We start from the raw sequence: 20,909 nt of genomic DNA, 5'->3' as shown, positions 1-20,909 counted from the left end.
GGTACACTTTTGGGGATTCAGCCTCATGTCGTACTGTCTTAAAATCTTAAAACATTCCTTCAGATCGGGGACATGGTTATCGGCATTTTTTGACTTGACCAACATGTCGTCAACATACACTTCCATGTTTCTCCTGATCTGATTAGTAAACATCCTGTTGACCAATCTCTGGTAGGTAGCTCCTGCATTCTTCAGCCCGAAGGGCATGACCTTGTAACAATAAACGTTAGTTGGAGTCATGAAGCTAGTGTGTTCCTGGTCCGCAGGGTTCATGGCGATCTGGTTATAACCTGAGTATGCATCCATAAAGTACATGAGCTCGTGCCCCGCAGTGGCATCTACCAATTGATCAATCCATGGCAAGGGGAAGAAATCTTTGGGGCAGGCTTTATTCAGATCGGAAAATTCGATGTAGGTCCGCCACTTCCCATTGGGCTTCGGGACCAAAACAGGATTGGTGACCCAGATCAAGTATTTTGCCTCACAAATAAAGCCACACTTTAAAAGTCGAGCTACTTCCTCTTCTAGGGCCTCAGCTCGGGTCGTGCCCAGGTGCCTTTGTTTATGGGACTTCGCAGGCACGTTCTTGTCCAAGTTGAGGGTGTGCATGATGACACTTGGGTTGATCCCTATCATGTCTTCATGAGACCAGGCGAGCACATCTAGATTCTCTTGTAAAAATCTCAGTAGCTCCGCCTTCCTCTTATTACACAGGTTTTTCCCGAGCTTCACCACCTTCGAGGGGTCTTTCGGATCGATGTTCACCTCTTCAAGTTCTTCAATGGCCTAGAGCTCAGATCTATCTTCACCTACCCTGGTGTCGATATCATCATTCAAGGTGATACCTTCCCCATAGGCTTCCTGAGGTTTTTCTATCTCAGGAATAGGTCCTACTTCCTGAGATTCCTCATTCCCGCTTTGAATGGTCATCGTCTGCTGCCCAGGTCATGATTTTCCCATTATGGAAATACTATAGCATTCCCTGGCAGCGAGCTTATCACCTCGGACCGTACATATCCCCGTAGAGGATGGGAATTTGACTGTGAGATGGCGGATAGAGGTTATGGCCTCAAATGCCATCAACGTAGGTCGGCCCAGAATAGTGTTGTAGGTGGTGGGACAATCGATAACCACGAACTCGAGGAGCTTAGAGACAGTTCGGGGCCCCTCTCCCAAGGTTATTACTAGCTCGATTGTTCCTATCGCTGCCGACCCTTCTCTAGAAAATCCATACAACATCATGGAGGTGGCCTTTAGCTCGGTGACAGACAATCTCATTTTCTCCAGCGTAGACCAGAACAGCAGGTTTACCGAACTCCCATTATTGACTAGTATCCACCTAACTCTCTAGTTGGCGAGTTGGGCAGTTATGACTAGAGGATCGTTATGGGGGAACTAGACGTGACTTCCTCCTCGGTAAAAATGATTGGTTGCCTCTCTAATCGTTGCTGTTTGGGTAGATGCTGCTCCGGGACGAATTCCACTCCGTTGTGAGCCTTCAACTCATTAACATATATCTTCTGGGTACCTTTGCTCGTGCCAGCCAAATGGGGGCCTCCGGATATTGTGGATATCTCTCCTCCTATTATAGGAGGAGGGGTATCCTGACTTATCCGGGGCCCGAGCTGATTTACCGGAGCTTCCGGAGCTGGCTAACTAGTAGGAACTCGGTTCCGCACATATTGAGCCAAAGGTCCGGCTCTAATGAGTGTCTCGATCTCATCCTTCAAATGCCTACAATCGTCAGTGTTGTGGCCAATGTCGTTGTGGAATCGACAGAACTTGGAAGGGTTCCTCTTAGCCTTCTGGTGTTTCAAAGGCTCCGGCTTTTTCCAAGGGAGGCGGGCAGAGTTTGCTAGGAAAATGTGTTCCCTAGTGTTGTGAGTAGCGTAGACTAGCTTAAATTTTTCCACGGGCTTGTTCTTCTTCAGACCGTGCTGGCCGCCTTCGCTGCTCCATTTTCTCTTACCTCCACCCCCTTGGTTATTTAGTGCAACGGTTTGAGTCATTTTTACGACATCCGTTTCCACTCCAGCGGGCTGATCAAGGGTTTGGTTGGTTCCTGCAACCGATGCTCACGCCTCTTCCAGGTTTATCCATTCCTGGGCCTTGTTCAGGAATTCATCCACGGTGCTGACACCTCTTCTCTGTATCTCTTTCCATAGCCCGCCTCCAACAAGTATTCCGGTCCTCAAGGCCATAAGCTTTGAACTATCGTTTGCATCCCTAGCTCGAGTCGCGACGTTTGTGAACCTACTTAGGTAAGCTTTCAAAGGTTCCCCGGGTTGTTGCTTCACGTTCGCCAGGGTGTCAACTTTGACGCGGGCAACTTGAGAAGCTCGGAACGCCCTCTTGAAGTCGGCAGAAAAATTCTTCCACGAGCTAATGGAATGCTTTTTACACTGCTTAAACCACTGCCTAGCTGGCCCAGTCAAGGTGGAAGGGAATATCAAACACCTCAACTCGGGGTCGATATTATGGGCCATCATCAGGGTATTGAACATACCCAAATGATCCGACGGGTCTCCGTCTCCATCGAACTTAGACAGGTGGGGCATCCGGAAACCTGGCGGGTACGTTGTGGATGCTATGCTGGGAGTGAAAAGCTCGAGTTCGTCCCCCGAGTCATACCCGTCCTTCTCCTTTTCTGACAAGAGCTTCTCCATTAACTCCTCCATCTAAGCTAAACGCTCTAAGGTCTGGTCCTTAATCCCTTGGTTGTTCTGGGGCTGTTCAACAGCTCCAGTTCCATTGTACGCGTTAGGCGGGTTATTCTCTCTCCAAGCTTGAGCTTGCTTAGGTGGGACATTCTTACTGTAACGTACTTCGGAAAGACCATCCCCTCGGTGAGCATGACTTTCATTTCTAACCGGATCCCCCCTCTGCGAGTTGAGGCGATCTCGAAGGTCGGCCCTCAAGGTGGCCCGAGGGCTTTGTGCCGAACTCAAGCGATTACGCAGGTCTCCACCGGATCTACCACTTCGGTGGCTCCCGGTCCAGTAGCTCCCGTTGGAAAATCTTGGAGCCCGCTGCTGGGGGTGAGGATCCGGGACCCCCCCGCGTGCTCGGTTGCGAAGGGAAGGACCGGCGAGAGGAGGATTTTTTCTGCTGCTCCCGTGTGTCGGAATGTCTTCAACTGGATGTGGAGGAGATGGGTATCTTATCGGCGACGGGGGAAGCCTAACTGGCGACGCGATCCTAGTCCCATCCGGGCGGATAAAATTAGCTCGCGGTCGTTCTACTCTACCATCTTCAGTATCTTGCGCTCGGCGGTCTGACCGCGGCACGGGAAGGCTGGCCGGAGCAAGTTGTCTGCGTGAGCCTTCCCCGAATCTCCTCCGTGAGCTTCCACGAGCCCTTCTGGGGGCGTTCGACGATGGAATCGAGCTAGGATTCGAGGTTCGGACTGATCGGCTGAATTGTTGATTGGCCCTGGGAAACTCCGCAAACATAGTTTCCTGGTTGTGGTGTGACGTAGGTGCAGAACTCGAGGTTGAGGTTCTGACTGATCGACTGGGTCTGGGCTGATTATCCCTGTAGGACTTGTGAGTCCCACTTTTCCTCTTTCCGACGTTAACATCGGTTGCAAGAGGGGGTACCTGGGCCAAGACTTCTTCGATTTGCTTACTTGCTCTGGATAGTTGACTCCTCAACTGTATGTTCTCCATCTCTATTGCCGTCAGGAAACCCGGGTTCGGATTTGGCGGTCGGGGCGTCGAACTCCCGGTGTCGTCCTGGCCCATCGGCTGCTTTCCTGATCGCTGCTGGATCTCGGGCTTTGGTTCATCGGATATGGCGGCATGGTGGGCCTTCTGCCCATCATGTTGATCCACCTCGTTACCATGCCTCGAACGAGTAACCACCATGATCAGGTTTTTGCGATAGCACCAATCTAAATCCTCTCAATGAAAACACCAAACTGTTGACGCGGTTCTTCGCCAATAGATAATTATACAAATAAGTAGGATGGATTAGTGCTAATTGGTGAACCGTAATATGAAAATAACTATATTCTAGACTTGAGAAACTAACATCATGGGAAGATGATCACTCCTTTCTTTTTAGGTGGTTCGAAGGTTAAAATATCTCTAGTCCACCAGTCGATATTATTGATATCTCTTGGCTATTTCTTACAGAGTATTTCTTTACAAAAATATGCCAACCCCTTGCACTGCCCAGGACCTTGGTATTTATAGGAAGAGGATACCTGGGTTGGCAATGGGGTTGTTCCGTGATCTCTTCATCCTTCACGTCATCTCTGTGACACTAATGATTAATTCCTAAAACCTTACAGTGAAGTGTGGTCTAATCAATATGTAAGGATGGGTAATGGGCCGCCTGGCCCAAATCAGATACGGGATGTCCGAATGCGCACGTTTATACTGCGCATCCGAGAAATCAGAAATAAAACAGACATGTGATGTCTGATATATGCACATTTATATTGCGTGGTTGACTTTACAAGGATTCGGGTGTCAGATCTCTGCCTCATCATGAGCTTAATGTGGCGCTAGCTCGCGACTCTCATACTCCTGACACGATGCCTCCGAGTAGCAGTTAACTCTCTAATTAGCTCGGGTTGGACAGATGGAGGCCCGTAACAAACAGCTCTGGGTAGACGATTTACACGTGGCAAATCAAATTAGGTCATTTTCTAGCTCGCCAGGATATTTAGGGCATACACTAGCGTTCCTCTGTTCATGCTCCATCTTCAGTTTTAGCCTCAGCAGCCTTATTGTTTGCACAACAATCCGGGAATTTAAGTTTGTTTAGGGAATTATGGTTGTATTTTTTGGACTTTATGAACCAAATCTTTTAGTGTTTATTATTTAGTATTTACTAGTTGGACGTTTGTACCTATTTTGGACTTTGGACTTTTTGACTTCTTTTATTTTCTTATGTTTGTATTTTTGAATTTGAACTTTTGATGGACATTAGTTAGGAAAGAGACTTTATGAAGTTTCTAACTTTCTATAAATTGTGTTGAAATTATGTTTGGCATGATGAAAATGTGGTATGTAAATTATATTTGTTTTTATACATTATGTTCAAATTAAGTTTCTAAAACAACATGACAAATGTAAAAAAAATACAAGACAAAAGTAAAAAAAAAAAAAAAAAAACTCAAAAAATGACATTTTTGCAACAAAAAAAACTGTCAAAGCCCATTGAAGGCCCAAACTCGAAACTTGACCATTTGACACCCGAACCCGAGCCCACCCGACACCCAAAACCCGAAAACCCTATAAATACGAAATTATTTCAGACGGGTTCGATACCATTTTCTTACACTTGAAACTGACCAAACCCGGAGTACCCGAAAACCTGTCGGATGTTCAGCCCTAAGAAGAAGAGGAGAATGATGAAGATAAAGTTTAGAGAGTTAGGTTGGTTCAAATTTTATTTTTGATGTATTTTAGGTTAAGAATTTGTTTTAATTTTATTTAACAAATAGAATTGTTATTGTGTTTTTTTTTTTTTTTTTGTTAATAATGTTGTGGTTTCTAATTTTTTATTTTATATCAAATTTTATTAATTTTTTATTTAATAATATTTGATTATATAAATTTTAAATGATTTTTTATATTTTTTAATATTTAAAATTAATTTAATATAATTCAAAATTTATTAATTAATAAAATTTAAGAGTATTTTGATCATATTTAAAAAAGTTTGATCAAAATTGGATTCATAATATTATTTTATTTTATTTTATAAAATACAAAATCTAAATTATCATTTAATCAAAATATAGCTCCATCAATCAATTTTACAAAACATGAATACTAAATGATATTTGACCTTGATATAACTATAAGGATGAAATTTAAAAAAATATATATCAGGTAATTCGGGTCCCACTGTAATTGTGGCAATCAAACGATCGAAATTCGTTCATAATTGGTTCTGTGGACCCACACCTACTGGATTTAAAATAGGGCACTTTCTTTCTTCTTTCATGAACGTTGACGCGTGCTGTGAGAAACAAAGATTCGGTTTCATTGATTTGGATCGTAGGTTTTAGCGATTTCGATCAGAAAAAATGGCAGGTGAAGCGGGTTTGCTCAAATCCTTGAGGCCAAGGATTCGTATCCAATCGGACGACATCAAATCCGCCGCCTTATGGGGCGTCGCTGCTACCACTACTGCTCTTTGGGTCGTCCAGGTTTCCTTCTTCACTTTATATTCCATTAAGGTTTTCCTTTTATTCGTTCCAGAAGTTTTTGCTTTGTGCCCCATTGATCTGAATCCGCTATAAATTTGAATTCGATTTTAGTTTAGGTATGGTTTTCTTGTTGGATGCAGATGTTTCCATGTTAAATTTGTTTATTATATCCAAAGGGAATTGCATAATTTCATTTTAATGATGAATAAGTTGATAGATTTCAGTAAAATTTGAATTATACCGACACAGATTGGATTCACAATCATAGTGTACTGGTAAAGATGTTATGCTGAACAAAAGAAAGGACCTTTCTCCTAATTTCATAGATTGGATTCGTTCTTTAACGTCTCTGCTTATTATTATTATTATTATTTAGGAGTTTTGATAGAGAGTTAATAGTTTTCCATGTTCCCTTTTCTTCCCAAACTATGTGAAACAAATTTTGTTGCACCACAAAATGAAAAATCATAGATAGTATTGAAAGGCATGTTTATCGCAAGTTGTAATCTGCAAAAACTAAAATTTGAGAACTTGGGAGTAAGGAATTGCCTCTGCAGAAAGAGTTAGAGTAGGAAATAAGTTTTAGTATCATTCATCGAGCAGTTTAAGCTTCTAGCTAGCATATATATTTTTTTCATTTGCTTTCCTATATAATTTAACTATTGCAAGAAAAACACTAGGATTCTCTTTTAATCTGCATGATTGAGCTTTATTTTTATTTTTTGTTTTTCAATTGTCTAAAGGGATTTAACCTTGATGCACCATAAGAATCAGTTAACCCCATGCTTGACCTTAGCATTCTCTCTTTCCTTGCAGCCGTTCAATTGGTTGAAGAAGACCTTCTTGGAGAAGCCAGAGCCCGAGAAATGAACTGGGTTTTGATTATTTTTCTTGTTTAACTCTCTTTACATCCATAAAAGAAAAGGCTGAATTGACCAGACAATTGAATAATGGTGTAGTTTCATTTTCTTGCTGCGTTGCTATTTGGGTTACCTATATTGCAATTTTTCTCATCATTTGCAATACTCTACATTCTACACTTTTACCATTGATAAAAACATTTGTCTCCGGAGAGAGAATCTCAGCTTTTTATATATATATGTATGTGTGTGTTTGTTTGCACGTTCTCTGGATTGATGTTATCCTTTCAAGGCTTCATCTTGGTGATTTAACCAAAGAGCCTTAACTTTCCAAAAAAAACAAAGAGCCGTAGAACACTCCCCTGCCCAGGGCCGGACTTTCCTATATTTGTTGTCGTCTTTTTGGGCTCTACTTGGCCATTTTTCGAAATAATCGGGATTATTTATTGACCATTTGCTAATAAACTTGCTGGGTTGATTCTGTTTATGCCTAAACTTGTTTAGCAGTGATTTTTTTCTTACTCGTGAATCTAAGTCCTGATTGTGACAAAATTATCCTTGATGATCTAACTCAACCCGACCGAGTGGCACCCAAAAAAAAAACTCAGTAACACTTTAAGCCAATTACATTAGTGGGCCTATTTTGGGCTTATGAGAAAATGGGCCATATGTAAGTTGGAAAACAAAACATTTTTAGGCCCCTTTAAACGACGAAAGGAAGAAGCAACGACAGAAAAATATTAGGAAAAAAATTAAACAATCTAGAAAAGATAAAAGTATAGTTGGAATAGGACAAGTAAAGTATATATAAAAACGTAAATTCTTAAGTAAATATCAGAAAAAAGTGATCTCAATACTCATTAAAGACCACAAGTGAGTAACAAACCCTAAGACCGGTTCTCTACAAGACTAGCCTACTCACCCAACCCATATCTCCTCCCTCCATTCTTACAGGTGCGCCAAACAACAGCCGTGCGATCACACGTGCCTCAGCTTCTTCCTTCCGTGGATACATATATACTAGTCACGGCAACCACATTCTCCCCCTTTTTTCCCTCTTTTCAACCAAATTCAGCGCCAGAATAAGATAGAGAGGACGAACACAGCTGCCTCAGTCACTCTCCCCCTCACATAGATCTCTCTGTAAGTTTTTATTTGTTTTCTTTTATTGATTGATTTTCTTTTGTGTCCTTGTAAATACCGATCATTGATTTCGTTGGAATAATTCTAATTGCTCCTTCAGTCAAATTTATGCAAAAATATTAATTTTATTTTGGGTTTTGTTGAAAATTTGAGGTAATCTGATTTATCGTTATGAATATTAGAGGGAGAAAATAAATGGAGTCAGAACTGGTGGAGCTGTTTGAGGCGGCGAAGAAAGCCGCTGACGCCGCGGCGACGTTGACGGAATCGGGCGCTGAGGAAAGCCGATGCCTTGATGCATTGACACAGCTTAAGAGTTTTCCCGTCACTTATCAACTCCTTGTCTCCACTCAGGTGAATTTGCGATGCTTTGTTTTTTTTGCTCAATGCTTGGCTAGAAAAACGGTCTCTGCGGTGGGTATATATATAATGGAGTTTGTATAATTAGGCCAATTGAAATGGTTATGCTCCTACTTTACGAGATTAGTTAAAAGAACCAGAATTCAGATCTGAAACATTGTGTTTTTTCCCTTAAATTATTAAAAATATTTTTTTTTAAATTTATTACTAGGGTTTTTTTTCTTTTCTTTTCTTTTGTTTTAATTAAAGATAATTTTGATAAGATTTTGATTTTAATTGATGGAAAACGTTTTGGGGTACGTGATAATGTTGAGGACTTGCTGAAAAAGAGGCAATTTTCTTTGTCTAGGAGAATGTTTTGATAGATTTAGGGCTTTGAATATTTGAGCATCACGCGTTCACTTAAATCTCACCATGAGAAGGAAAAGAAAATCGGATCTATTAGGGTAAAGGTGCAAAATTAGGTAATTATTCTTAAGAGACTTTTATGTTTATTTGTTTATTCATTCTGTTGAGATTTCATGAGAAAGTTATTTAGCATATGATTTTTTTCCCTGGCTGTTGCTTCCGTATTATACTATTGAACATTGAAAGAATATATCATGCTGTTAAATTTATATGTTTATTTATTTATTTGCGTGTTAATGATTTTTTTTTTAATGGTCATCTAACGTTGCTTCTTTCAATTTAGAATTGGATTTTGGTCTTTCAATTTAGAATTGGATGTTCGATTTGATTATTAACATGCTCTCTTTCAGGTTGGGAAGCGTCTTCGACCTCTCACGAAACATCCTAGGAAGAAAATACAGACTCTTGCAACCGGCCTGATTGAGATATGGAAGGACATTGTTATTAAAGAAACAAGCAAAGATTTAAAGAATGGAACGTTGGAAACTAAACCTTCTTTCAAACTCGAATCTCCAAAAGCTGAGAGTCCCAGGCCTGAGAAGTTTCAAAAGACTTCCTCTGGGAAGATTGAGAAGGGTTTCAAGGCAGAACCTGTTAAGGTTGAGAAAGTTGAGCGCAATGTAGCAGAAAGAAAGGTTCATATTGAGAAAAAGTCATCCGTGGATAATGTCAAGATTGAAAAAAACCGAGATGTGAAGAAACCAGCAGCAGTGGGTGCTTCTTCAACTCCCAAGCTCACATCTATGATCAAATCTCATGACGCTTCACGAGATCGAGTGCGGGACATGCTTCATGAGGCTTTGTCTAAGGTCTCAAGCGAGGCAGACGAAGTTATGGTGGATGATGTCAATGCCTGTGATCCGATTCGAGTTGCGGTGACTGTGGAATCAGTGCTGTTTGAGAATTGGGGTGGTGCTACTGGTGCACAAAAGGTCAAGTATAGATCCTTAATGTTTAATCTTAAGGATCCAAAGAACCCTGATTTCCGCAGAAAAGTACTTCTTGGACAAGTTAAGGCAGAGAGTCTTGTGGACATGAGCACGGCGGAGATGGCAAGTGATGAGAGGCAGCAGCAAAATAAGAAGCTCGAAGAGAAAGCGTTGTTCGATTGTGAGCGCGGTTTGCAAAGAGAAGCAACAACCGATCAATTCAAGTGCGGTCGATGTGGTAAACGGAAGACCACATACTACCAAATGCAGACGCGAAGTGCCGATGAACCTATGACAACCTACGTAACATGTGTAAACTGCAATAACCGTTGGAAGTTCTGTTAGTGAGGGAGTTCTTTTTTAGGTGTTTCTGACTGGCCATTGTTGTCAATTTGATTCATCCGATGAGATAAGTGGCAGAGCTGCCCCAATTAGATGTGTATGTCTCAGTCAGTGTGACTTTATTAGAGATTCATCATATGTAGAATTTTTTATGAATGCTTTTGTATTTTTTTTATTTTCATTTAGTGCTTTGTAGGATAAATTTGTTCGGAGTATTTCTTTTTTTAATTGATTTATCTCCATATTTACTTACATTTCTAGTTCCATAATGGAATCATGTACTTAATGTTGATTTCTGACCAAACAAGTTCAATGTGTGGCACTGTTGAGCTTTGTATCTTGATACTAGAAACTCTGTTCTAATCTATATTTATAAATAACTAATAAAGTTCGACAATCTGCATGAAACTTCTTTCTGGTAGGAGCCGTATGGTCTCTTGAAGTAAACTCAACTAAAGTTACAGAATAATACATCAACAATCAGAATAGTTTTAACCTTTTTCTTTTCCTTATTACATAATCACAATAGGGGAAAAAGAAAAAAAGAGCATCATCATAATGCATGGCTGCCATGCCTTTACAGCTAGACCAAAGATTCAAGATTGTTGGACATCATCAGCAGCAGAAGCAGTACTGTCACGTTCCCTGAGAGCCTGGAAAACTCTAGAACTTCTATCGAAGATCTGAGCCCTCCGATTGTAATCATTTGGTTCCCTCCCATGGTCTTCCCCCATGATGGCCTCTCGCTCCAAGCACTCGAGCAACTCCACCACTCCTCTCCCTCCGCCGCACTTCTCCTTCAACCTCCCAGATTTCATCCATTCCGCCACTTCTTCCACGCCCATCTCGTCCTCGAACTCTCTCGCCACCGCCCCAGGTCCCAAACTGGCACACTCCGTGGCCATTTTCACTCTCATTCTCCCTCCCTTGGCGGGGGTTGAGGGCAGTGCTCTCGAACATCTTATACCACAGTGGATAACGCTTTGGCAGCAGGAAACAGAAGGACGTGAGGATGAAAGAAAGGTCTGACGAAGAGGGAGGACTTCCATGGCTACTCGAAGAAGATTTTGGGCTGGTCGTGGTAACGAACTAAGCAATAGCACTATTATGAGTCCAGTACATATGTATAGTATATATATATATAGTATAGGGTTGGAATTGGAGGATGAAAATGGGACCAAGTCCACTACTCCACGTAGCAAAAGGATGATCCCACCGCGCACACGTGCATGGGTAGAAGGGCACGTGTGAAGAAGTGAATGAGAGCGTTCAAGAAGATAGGCATGGGCGAGGGACACGTTATGTGTCTTTGTGCGAGATTGTCTTCATGTCATACGTAGATTCCCTTGTCTTAGTGTACTATCAAGGAAAGTGTCGGGTAAAGGGTGCCGTACTACCTACCCGAAGAAGCTAGTAGTAGTAGTAATGTGAAACTCTTTCTGTGGGCCTAAAATTGGGTCCAATTTTCGTTGGATTACGTTACACAACACAAGATCTTTGCTCAACTTGTCAATGTTCACTTCAGCCCCAATTTTAGTGGTTAGTAGTGGTCCAAATTTCTAGTTGAACTTTCAAAGTAAGGATTCTCAGCGTCTTTGATTCAAAATTTATCCAATACAATTCATATTGAGAATGAGAAAACCATTTTTTTCAAACTGTAATTCCATAAATGTGACACAACATTTGTTACGTAGAATTCAGCTGAAAATTTGGAAGTCTTTGTATATAAATATTTATATATTTAAACTTTTAATTAAGGCCATACATTTTGCTCAACTAAATTTGTGGATAACATCATACTTTTGTCATTGACGTAAATTTCATGATTTTGGCGTGTGTTTTTTTTGGTTAAATGATCGAATTTATTTTCATTCACAATTTTATTCCTACACTACTTGATAACCGGTCTTATGCAATATGATAGTTGACTTGTTTCCTTAACAAATAACCACAAATAACGATGATGGTGTTATAAAGAAAAAAATATCACAAATCACATCATAATATGTGTCCACATAAATATCACCTAAACTGTCTATCATACTTGTTTATTCTGTAGAATATACTTGAGTACCCTTTCATGAACTCTTTGCGATAAGTAGGGCTCTAAATTCTTGTAATCGTATCATACTCGTATCGATATAATTATAATACGACACGATTAAGGTAAACACGAACATGACACAATTATTAATTATGTCAAAAATGTGAACACAAACAAGACATTATTATTTTAGTAGGTCACTCGACACGTTAACACGATTATGACACGATGAATGTGTCATGATACAGCACGAAATTAACACAATCAATCTGAATTATATAAAAAATTATGAAACCTATGATAATTATTTATGTTATCGTGTCAACACAATTATGATACGACACAATTTTTAAATATGTTGACACGATTTAATTATTAAACATGTCACCCAAACTCATTTATTTTGTATCATTTTCTAATCGTGTCAAAAATTGTCAACCCTAGCGATAATGTCTCACTTGGGTACCTTGCCACAAGAACCTCACAGGATGTACCAACTTAAAAATCCCTATTTAGGGAGCAACTTCCTATTTGTAAATGACAGTTAATATTTTATTGTAACAAATATTAACTATCAAACATAATGATAAATCTCATATTTGTGAATTATGTCATTTTTTTGACAGAACCATGTTAAAAATATCTATGCAAGTGTTTGTATTTACATTTCATTTATTAATTTTTATTTACACCAGCATATATTTTATTAGTTGACTAAAACCTCTATGAACAAATAACAATAAAAAAAAAACCTTGATATGCTTTTCAGATTTGAAAGATTAAATAATGTATTCTTATGGTAGTTGGCATGAGTGGCAAGGTTGTATCTTAAAAATAAGGAAACAAACTCAACCTATGACATTATTTATTAACTTTCTCATACTTATAACCAATAATTGCAGGATTATATTGTCACAACTTTCTGTCCCGCCTCATTAAAGATTTATTTGCTTAAGTAAAAATTAATCCAAGTCATACACAGATAATTGTGTGTTTTGCAATGTCAAGCCGTACCAAGGAAAACCAGAAAATAGTGTACAAAAGAAAAGAAAAGAAAACATAACATAACATGATCAATGGAAAATCATCACTAGAGTGATCCTAAACTCTCAATATAAGTTTGACCATGAAATGCCTATCTAAGACTAAGATTGGAAGTAAAAGAAAAGAGAAATGGTGCGGAAGATAAACACAAATTCTTTGAGAGGGAAATAAAGGGTTCGGAAGATTAGTGTAGATTAGATAAAGTCTTTTTTTTTGTCGTGCAAGTTTTAGTTTTTCATTTTCTTTCCACATGATCATAGATAAATGTGGACTTTTCCTATTAATTTTTTTATTTTATGTGTTGGTATGTTGAATATTTAGTTTAATATTTGTATGTGTGATTTGTCTATATGAAATATGAAATATCTATAATATTTTTTGAGAGTTTTTTAACTAATTGGAGCTGAGTTCGTTTGTTAATTAGGTTGAATTCATCATGTAGTATTTTTGATGAAAAACTATGTATAACGTAAAGTCTTCATAATTATAAATATGCTTCTGTTGACTTTTTTTTTTAAAGAAATTATTCTCATTAATTAGCTTTACTGATAAACTCTGGCATGTAACCTAGCTATTTTTTGTTCTCATTTTTCTCTTGTCGTGTAAATTTGTTAATAGTTGCTTTTATATTGGCACCCACTTTTTTTTCTCATTTCACATTTTTATAATTAATTAATTAATTATAAATATAACCTTGTATAGATTGACTTAAATATTTTCGTATAATTTTAAAATATAAATCATATTTCTTAATACACTCTTCTCTAACACATTAGGTATTCAAAAAAAATTATAAACAATATAGCTAATGGATAAAGAAAATATGGATGTCGGTATAGAAGATTGTGATTCTATTATTAATGTTTTTAACTTTCATGAGGTAATATATATATATATATATATATTAAATTTTATTATTAATATTTGTATTTTATTATATATGATATATATATAAACTCTTAAAAAAATATTGTAGTGTGTTTTTTGATTGAATTTTATAGTTAGAATTGTTTATTGGATGTGTAAGTATTTTTTTAGAAATCATTGAAGATTTTATAAGAATTAAATAATAATGTAGAGGGGTGGAAAAAGAAATTTTTTTAATAGGTCATTTTGTATTTACTAAAAATTTAAGAAAAGTGTAAAAAGAAACTTTATAATTTTTTAAATTCTGTAGGGAGTTTAATTATAAAAAAAAAAGGCGAGGAGAGAAAAAATGAGTGCAAATAGGAGCACCATTTGTTAATTCATGCTCTTTTTTCATATTTTATTTGAGATATACATCTTCTTCATATAATTGAAACTAATTTTGTTATATTTTAATAAATTTTGGATGAAATTTCTTTCGAGATTTTACTTCTTACAGTATTATTAATACGCAATATTAATCATCTATGTAAATTTACTAGAAAAGTTTAAAGAATAAATAGCATTTTTGCCCTCCGAACTATGACCACTGTATGATTGTGCCCCCTGAATGATTTACGATGTTAAAAATTCCCCCTGAACTATACACGTTACTAAAATATGAGACTTCTGTTAGATTTCGTCCTATGTAGCTAAGGAATTGATGACGTAGCATTTTGTCTGTTGATGTGGCATGCCATGTGTAGAACAATTATCAATTTTGCCCCCCGAACTTTGACCACTACCAAATTATACCCCTTTTATAAAAAAAATAAAAAATTCTTAAAAATAATAATTAAATCCTTAATAAGTAAAAATTTTAATTATCAACAAATAACTATTTTTTACTTTTTCTTTTACAATATTAATTAAAAATATTTTAGAATGAATATTTAAAATAAATACTAAAACAAAAACAAAAAATTTAATTAAAAAGATGGACAAAAGACTTAAATAAATAAATAAAAATTTTAATTTAAGAGGAGGAGGAAAAAGGGGAAAAAACTTTGTTTAAGGATTTATTTTTTAATTTTTATATTAAAATATATTTATTTTATATTGTAAAAGTAAAAAAAAAAGTTATTTGCTATTAATTAGATTTTTAATTTTTGAGTATTTGAATTTTATTTAATTAATTTGAAACTTTTAGTATTGCTTATTTTCTTAATCTTTTAAAATGATTTTTTTTTTAATTTTTAAGGATTTAATTATCATTTTTAAAAAGAAAAAAATTAAATTAGTCTTAATAAAAATGGCACAATTTGGTAGTGGTCAAAGTTCGGGGGGGGGGGGTAATTTCTAATTATTCTACACATGACACTGCCACATCAAGAAACAAAATGCTACATCATCAATCCGTTAGCCACTTAGGACGAAATTTAACAGAAGTCTCATATTTCAATAACGTGCATAGTTCGGAGTGAATTTTTAATATCGCGAATTATTCATGGGGCACGATCATACAATGGTCATAGTTCGGGAGGCAAAAATGCTATTTATTCAAGTTTAAATAACAATTAGACACTTTGCCCCATCATTTTTGCTAGTAGTATGAATTTGCCCTCTCACTTTTGATATTGTCTTCAAATGCCCCCTAAATGGAAAAATTAGTATTTTTTTTTACCCGTAACTACTTCTCTTGGTATGATTTTAGTAATTTACCTCCAAACTTTTATTCTATTATTAAATATCACATACATGATGAAGTTATTTCAATTTTACCTTCAAATTTTGTTATAAATTTGACCATAGATTGATTTCATTTTAATTCAACTGTTACATAAATTAAAACAAAAAAGAATTCATTTATTTTTTTACCTATAATTTATGTGATTTGATTATGTAATTTTCTCTTGGATTATATAACTAATTAAATAGCTAGAAAAAATTGAATAAAGATAAATTATTTATAATAATGTTATTAATGTATTTGTTAGCTATTGGTTAAAAAAAATTGGGAAATTGTTGATTTGGGAAAAACTTAAAGAATTTCCAAATTTATTTAGTTTTGTTATGTTTTTGTGTTATTCATTTATTTTTAACAATAAAACTAAATGAAAGTTTGTTAAAATATTTATTTATATTTCCAAAAAAAAAATATTATTAATTGATGAAAATAAGAATTCAAAAAAAAATTAAGAAATTTTAAAAAGAAAAATTATATTATTTATTTGGCTATTTATTAATTTAGTTTTGTATGGTAAATTATTTACTTTTATGATGGTTAATAAAATTATAATCAATCTAATATGTTTCATATTTTTAATCAATTTTACTCAATCATACATTGTAACATAAGTCAGGTAAAAATTTCTAATAGCATGTTTGTTTTGAGTGAAAAAATAAAAAAAAAATTAATATTTAAATAATACTTGAATATAACAAATCAAGACTAAAAAATTAAATTAATAAGAAAAGTCAAATTTAAGGGTAAAAATGTGTTGGAGAAAATCAAACTATTTTAGGAAGTTTTCTAATTTTAGAAGGGATAATTGTGGCACAAGTACCCAATGTTTGGGTTTTGTACGCGACATAGACACCCAATGTTTATTTTTAGTGGCAAAAGTACCAAAAGTTAGTAAAACTGTAATTCCATCAGTCTCATCCATTAGACTCCGTTAGGCAGACACGTGTCACGTTTTTATTGGTCCAAATCATAATTATTTTTAAACATTGGGTACTTATGCCGCGTACAAAACTCAAACATTGGGTACTTATGCCACAAATATCCCTAATATATTATTGAGTTTGACCAATCACGAAGTGACACGTGCTGGTCCAGTCATCACGAAACGGAACCTAACGGAGAAGGTTGACGGAATTACAGTTTTACTGACTTTGGGTACTTTTGCCACTAAAAATAAAAATTGGGTCTATGCCGCGTACAAAACCCAAACATTGGGTACTTATGCCACAAATATCCCATTTTAGAATAATTGTTTAAGCTGTAAAATAGCTAATTTGTTTGCTGATTTTATTTATTTTAGGAAAGTTTTTAAATAGGGTGATTTGACATTAAAGTAGAATATTATTGTATTGTTTTAGGGCAACCTCTTACATGTGTATATATTGTATCATTCACGATTAAAATAATATATTAGAAAATTTTCCTATTTTTGACTTGGTATCAGAGACAGATTCTAGTCTCTTTCTCTCATCACGATGTCAGATACCTCCCATGAGCCCACTACTATCCCACCAACCAAACCTATCAACCTTAACACCCCTGAATCCTCTAAACATGTTTCTGAATCCCATTCTGTTCAGACTACCACCATTCGTCTTAATGGTGATAATTTTTTGCGTTGGTCTCAATCGATTCGAATGTACACGAGGATGCGAAAAGATGGGCTATTTGCGGGTGATAAGAAGGCACCTAAGGAGGATGACTCGGCTTATGCTACATGGGATGCAGAAAATTCCATGGTTATGACTTGGCTGGTTAATTCTATGGAGGAGGAGATTAGTTCAAACTATATGTGTTATCCTACTGCTAAGGAATTATGGGATAATGTTCATCAGATGTATTCTGATTTGGAGAATCAATCTCAAATTTTTGAGTTGAATCTCAAACTTGGTGACATAAAACAAGGTGAGGACAATGTTACCAAATACTTTACTGTGTTGAAAAGGATTTGGCAAGATCTTGCTCTTTTTGACACATATGAATGGGAATCTGTTAAAGATGGTAAACATCATAAAAAGACAGTCGAGGATAATCAGATTTACAAGTTTTTGGCTGGTCTTAATGTTGAGTTTGATGAGGTGAGGGGGAGAATCATTGGTCACCCACCTTTGCCTTCTATTGTTGAAGTCTTCTCGGAGGTTAGAAGAGAAGAAAGTCGAAGAAATGTCATGTTGGGAAAGAAGGTTGTTGGAGCAGCTGTTGAAGGATCAGCTTTAGCTACTACTAATGGAGGAGGCTATAGTAGATCCACTTGAAATAAATCTGATGAAAAGCCACAAGTCTGGTGTGATTTTTGCAACAAGCCTCGTCACACTCGTGAGACATGCTGGCGCATTCATGGGAAACCAGCAAACTGGAAACCACGCGAGAAATATGGGTGTAATGTTGCTGCCAATGAGGCTAAAGCTCTTCCCTTTACAAAAGAGCAGATGGTTCATCTTCATGAGGTGCTGAAATCCAATCCGCAATCATCTGGTATTTTTGCTGCATTTGTGGCACAAACAGGTATTGAAAAATATGCTCTCCATTCCTTTTTAAATTTTACTCCATGGATAATTGATTCTAGAGCTTCTGACCATATGAAAAATTCTTCTAAACTGTTTGAATCCTATATCCCATGTTCAGGTAATAAAAAGATTAGGATAGCCAATGGAACTCTCGCACCTATTGCGGGAAAAGGCCTTGTTAAAATATCTGAGGGAATAGATCTTAAATTTGTTCTCCATGTTCCACAACTTCATTGTTATCTTTTATCTGTTAATCAACTATCTAGAGATTCTAATTGTTGTGTTGTTTTCTATGAATCTCATTGTATTTTTCAGGACCAACACTCGGGGAAGACGATTGACAGTGCTAGGATGATTAATGGTCTCTACTATTTTGAGGATACTCTATCTATTAATAAAATTGCTCAAGGACTTAGTAGTATCAGTTCTTTTTCTGTTTTTGATCAAATAATGATATGGCATTATAGGTTGGGTCATCCTAGTTTTTCCCATTTGAAACATTTGTTCCCTGGTTTATTTAAAAAATTAAATCCTTTATCTTTTCAATGTGAAAGTTGTGTATTGGCCAAGAGCCATAAAAACACTTATGTTAAAAAATCTTATTATCCTTCTCAACCTTTTTACCTTTTTCACAGCGATGTTTGGGGACCCTCCAAGGTCACCACATTTTCAGGTAAGAAATGGTTTGTTACTTTTATCGACGACCATACTCGTCTTTATTGGGTCTATTTAATGAAAGAAAAATCTGATGTGACTCAAATTTTTAAAGACTTTTACTGTATGATTGAAACACAATTTCATAGTAAAATCAGTATTTTGAGATCTGACAATGGAACAGAATATTTTAATAAAACATTAGGCAGTTTTTTAAAGGAAAAAGGAATTATTCAGCAATCTTCTTGTCTTGATACACCTGAACAGAATGGCTTAGCTGAACGAAAAAATAGACACATATTAGAAGTGGCTAGAGCTATGATGTTTTACATGAATATTCCAAAAATACTTATGAGGAGATGTTGCTCTTACTGCTTCCTATTTAATTAATAGGATGCCTACTAGAGTCTTACAATATACTACTCCTCTTGATTGCTTGAAAAAATTACTTCCAGGGTGTAGAATTAATTCAGATATTCCTTTGAAAATATTTGGTTGTAATGCTTATGCTCACACTCCAAAAAGGTCTAGGTCCAAATTAGAACCAAGAGCTGAAAAATGTATTTTTATTGGATATTTACCTAATCAAAAAGGTTACAAGTGCTTTAATCCTGTTACCAAACAATTTCATATGACTATGAATGTTACTTTTTTGGAACAAACCCCCTTTTTTACCAAAAAAATTATTCAGGGGGAGACTTTAGTGGAATCAAATTTTTGGGAAATTGATCATCTCCCTAATATCATTCTAGAAACAGCTCAACCTACTGAATGTGAATCTAAAATTGGTTTGTCATAAATAGAAATACTACGATTTATTAAAAATAGTGAAAATCTTGAGCCTTTGGTTTATTCTATGAGAAATGTACGTGAAAGAAATAAAGACCAGGTAATCATCCCAGCACATGGTCAAACGGAAGCCCTAACCGATGGTCTTTCAAATATTTCAGGTAATTCTTCTCCTACTTCTACTTCTCTTACTGAACCTGAATCTAGTCTAGGAGTAATTCCAGAAAATACCAATTTAGATCTTCCTATTGCCTTAAGAAAAGGAACATGTACTTGCACTAAGTATCCTATTGCTAAATATATTTCTTACAATCATTTGTCAAAAAACCATAGAGCATTTATTGCGAATATTTCAGAACTTGTTGTGCCTAGAAATATACAGGAAGCATTGGATGATCCGAATTGGAATTTGGCAGTTATGGAGGAAATGAATGCCTTGATTAAAAATGGTACTTGGGAGATTGTAAGAGTACCGAAGGGGACAAAGATTGTTGGGTGCAAATGGGTTGTTACAATAAAAACCAAAGCTGATGGGAGTGTTGAAAGGTATAAGGCTAGGCTTGTCGCAAAAGGGTTTACTCAAACCTATGGAATTGATTATCAAGAAACTTTTGCTCCGGTTGCAAAAATAAATTACATTCGGATTTTACTTTCTCTTGCTGTTAATTCTAGTTGGCCTTTATACCAATTAGATGTTAACAATTTTTTTCTTAATGGGGATCTGGAAGAAGAAGTGTTTATGAGTCCTCCGCCTAGTTTTGAAAATGGTGTTGGTTTTGGGAGAGTTTGCAAACTTAAAAAGTCCTTGTATGGGCTTAAGCAATCTCCTAGAGCCTGGTTTGAGCGCTTTGGTAGAGTGTTGAGGCGCCATGGATATACTCAGAGTCAAGCAGATCACACCATGTTCTATAAACATTCAAAAGAAGGAAAGGTAGCTATCTTAATAGTGTATGTGGATGATATTATTTTAACTGGAGATGATCATGATGAACTTGATGAGTTGAAAAAGAGACTTGCTCAAGAGTTTGAGATCAAAGACTTGGGTACTTTAAAATACTTTCTTGGAATGG

The 20,909-nt window shown here is 36.3% G+C and overlaps 4 protein-coding genes across 4 annotated transcripts; 3 read left to right on the top strand and 1 right to left on the bottom strand.

Annotated features, from left to right (window-relative positions):
• Positions 1-5,878: 5,878 nt before the first annotated feature.
• LOC133798122 (ubiquinol-cytochrome c reductase complex 6.7 kDa protein) lies at positions 5,879-7,288 on the top strand. Its single transcript, XM_062236321.1, has 2 exons — positions 5,879-6,166; positions 6,983-7,288. Exons 1-2 carry the CDS (start codon positions 6,044-6,046, stop codon positions 7,034-7,036), a joined length of 177 nt encoding a protein of 58 aa, XP_062092305.1. The 5' UTR covers positions 5,879-6,043; the 3' UTR covers positions 7,037-7,288.
• A 506-nt stretch (positions 7,289-7,794) lies between these two features.
• Positions 7,795-10,498, top strand: LOC133798120 (transcription elongation factor TFIIS). Its single transcript, XM_062236319.1, has 3 exons — positions 7,795-8,169; positions 8,352-8,523; positions 9,288-10,498. Exons 2-3 carry the CDS (start codon positions 8,365-8,367, stop codon positions 10,209-10,211), a joined length of 1,083 nt encoding a protein of 360 aa, XP_062092303.1. The 5' UTR covers positions 7,795-8,169; positions 8,352-8,364; the 3' UTR covers positions 10,212-10,498.
• Positions 10,499-10,607: 109 nt separating this feature from the next.
• Positions 10,608-11,326, bottom strand: LOC133798121 (uncharacterized). Its single transcript, XM_062236320.1, has one exon. The coding sequence runs from the start codon at positions 11,255-11,257 to the stop codon at positions 10,805-10,807; it is 453 nt and encodes a 150-aa protein (XP_062092304.1). The 5' UTR covers positions 11,258-11,326; the 3' UTR covers positions 10,608-10,804.
• A 6,038-nt stretch (positions 11,327-17,364) lies between these two features.
• On the top strand, positions 17,365-18,144 carry LOC133795815 (uncharacterized). The gene has a single exon (XM_062233272.1). The coding sequence runs from the start codon at positions 17,365-17,367 to the stop codon at positions 18,142-18,144; it is 780 nt and encodes a 259-aa protein (XP_062089256.1).
• Positions 18,145-20,909: the final 2,765 nt, after the last annotated feature.

This window comes from Humulus lupulus, chromosome 8 (assembly GCF_963169125.1).
Source record: "Humulus lupulus chromosome 8, drHumLupu1.1, whole genome shotgun sequence".
NCBI classification, from domain to species: Eukaryota; Viridiplantae; Streptophyta; class Magnoliopsida; order Rosales; family Cannabaceae; genus Humulus; species Humulus lupulus.
Note: the sequence above shows the minus strand (reverse complement) of the source record. Positions and strands in the feature narration are given on the sequence as shown.

Excerpts from the sequence above, each read along its gene's own strand:
- LOC133798122 (XM_062236321.1), top strand. The coding sequence starts at position 6,044 with ATGGCAGGTGAAGCGGGTTTGCTCAAATCCTTGAGGCCAAGGATTCGT. Across the intron at positions 6,167-6,982 it reads CTGCTCTTTGGGTCGTCCAG|CCGTTCAATTGGTTGAAGAA; the intron begins GTTTCCTTCTTC and ends CTTTCCTTGCAG.
- LOC133795815 (XM_062233272.1), top strand. The coding sequence starts at position 17,365 with ATGTCAGATACCTCCCATGAGCCCACTACTATCCCACCAACCAAACCT.
- LOC133798120 (XM_062236319.1), top strand. The coding sequence starts at position 8,365 with ATGGAGTCAGAACTGGTGGAGCTGTTTGAGGCGGCGAAGAAAGCCGCT. Across the intron at positions 8,524-9,287 it reads AACTCCTTGTCTCCACTCAG|GTTGGGAAGCGTCTTCGACC; the intron begins GTGAATTTGCGA and ends GCTCTCTTTCAG.
- LOC133798121 (XM_062236320.1), bottom strand. The coding sequence starts at position 11,257 with ATGGAAGTCCTCCCTCTTCGTCAGACCTTTCTTTCATCCTCACGTCCT.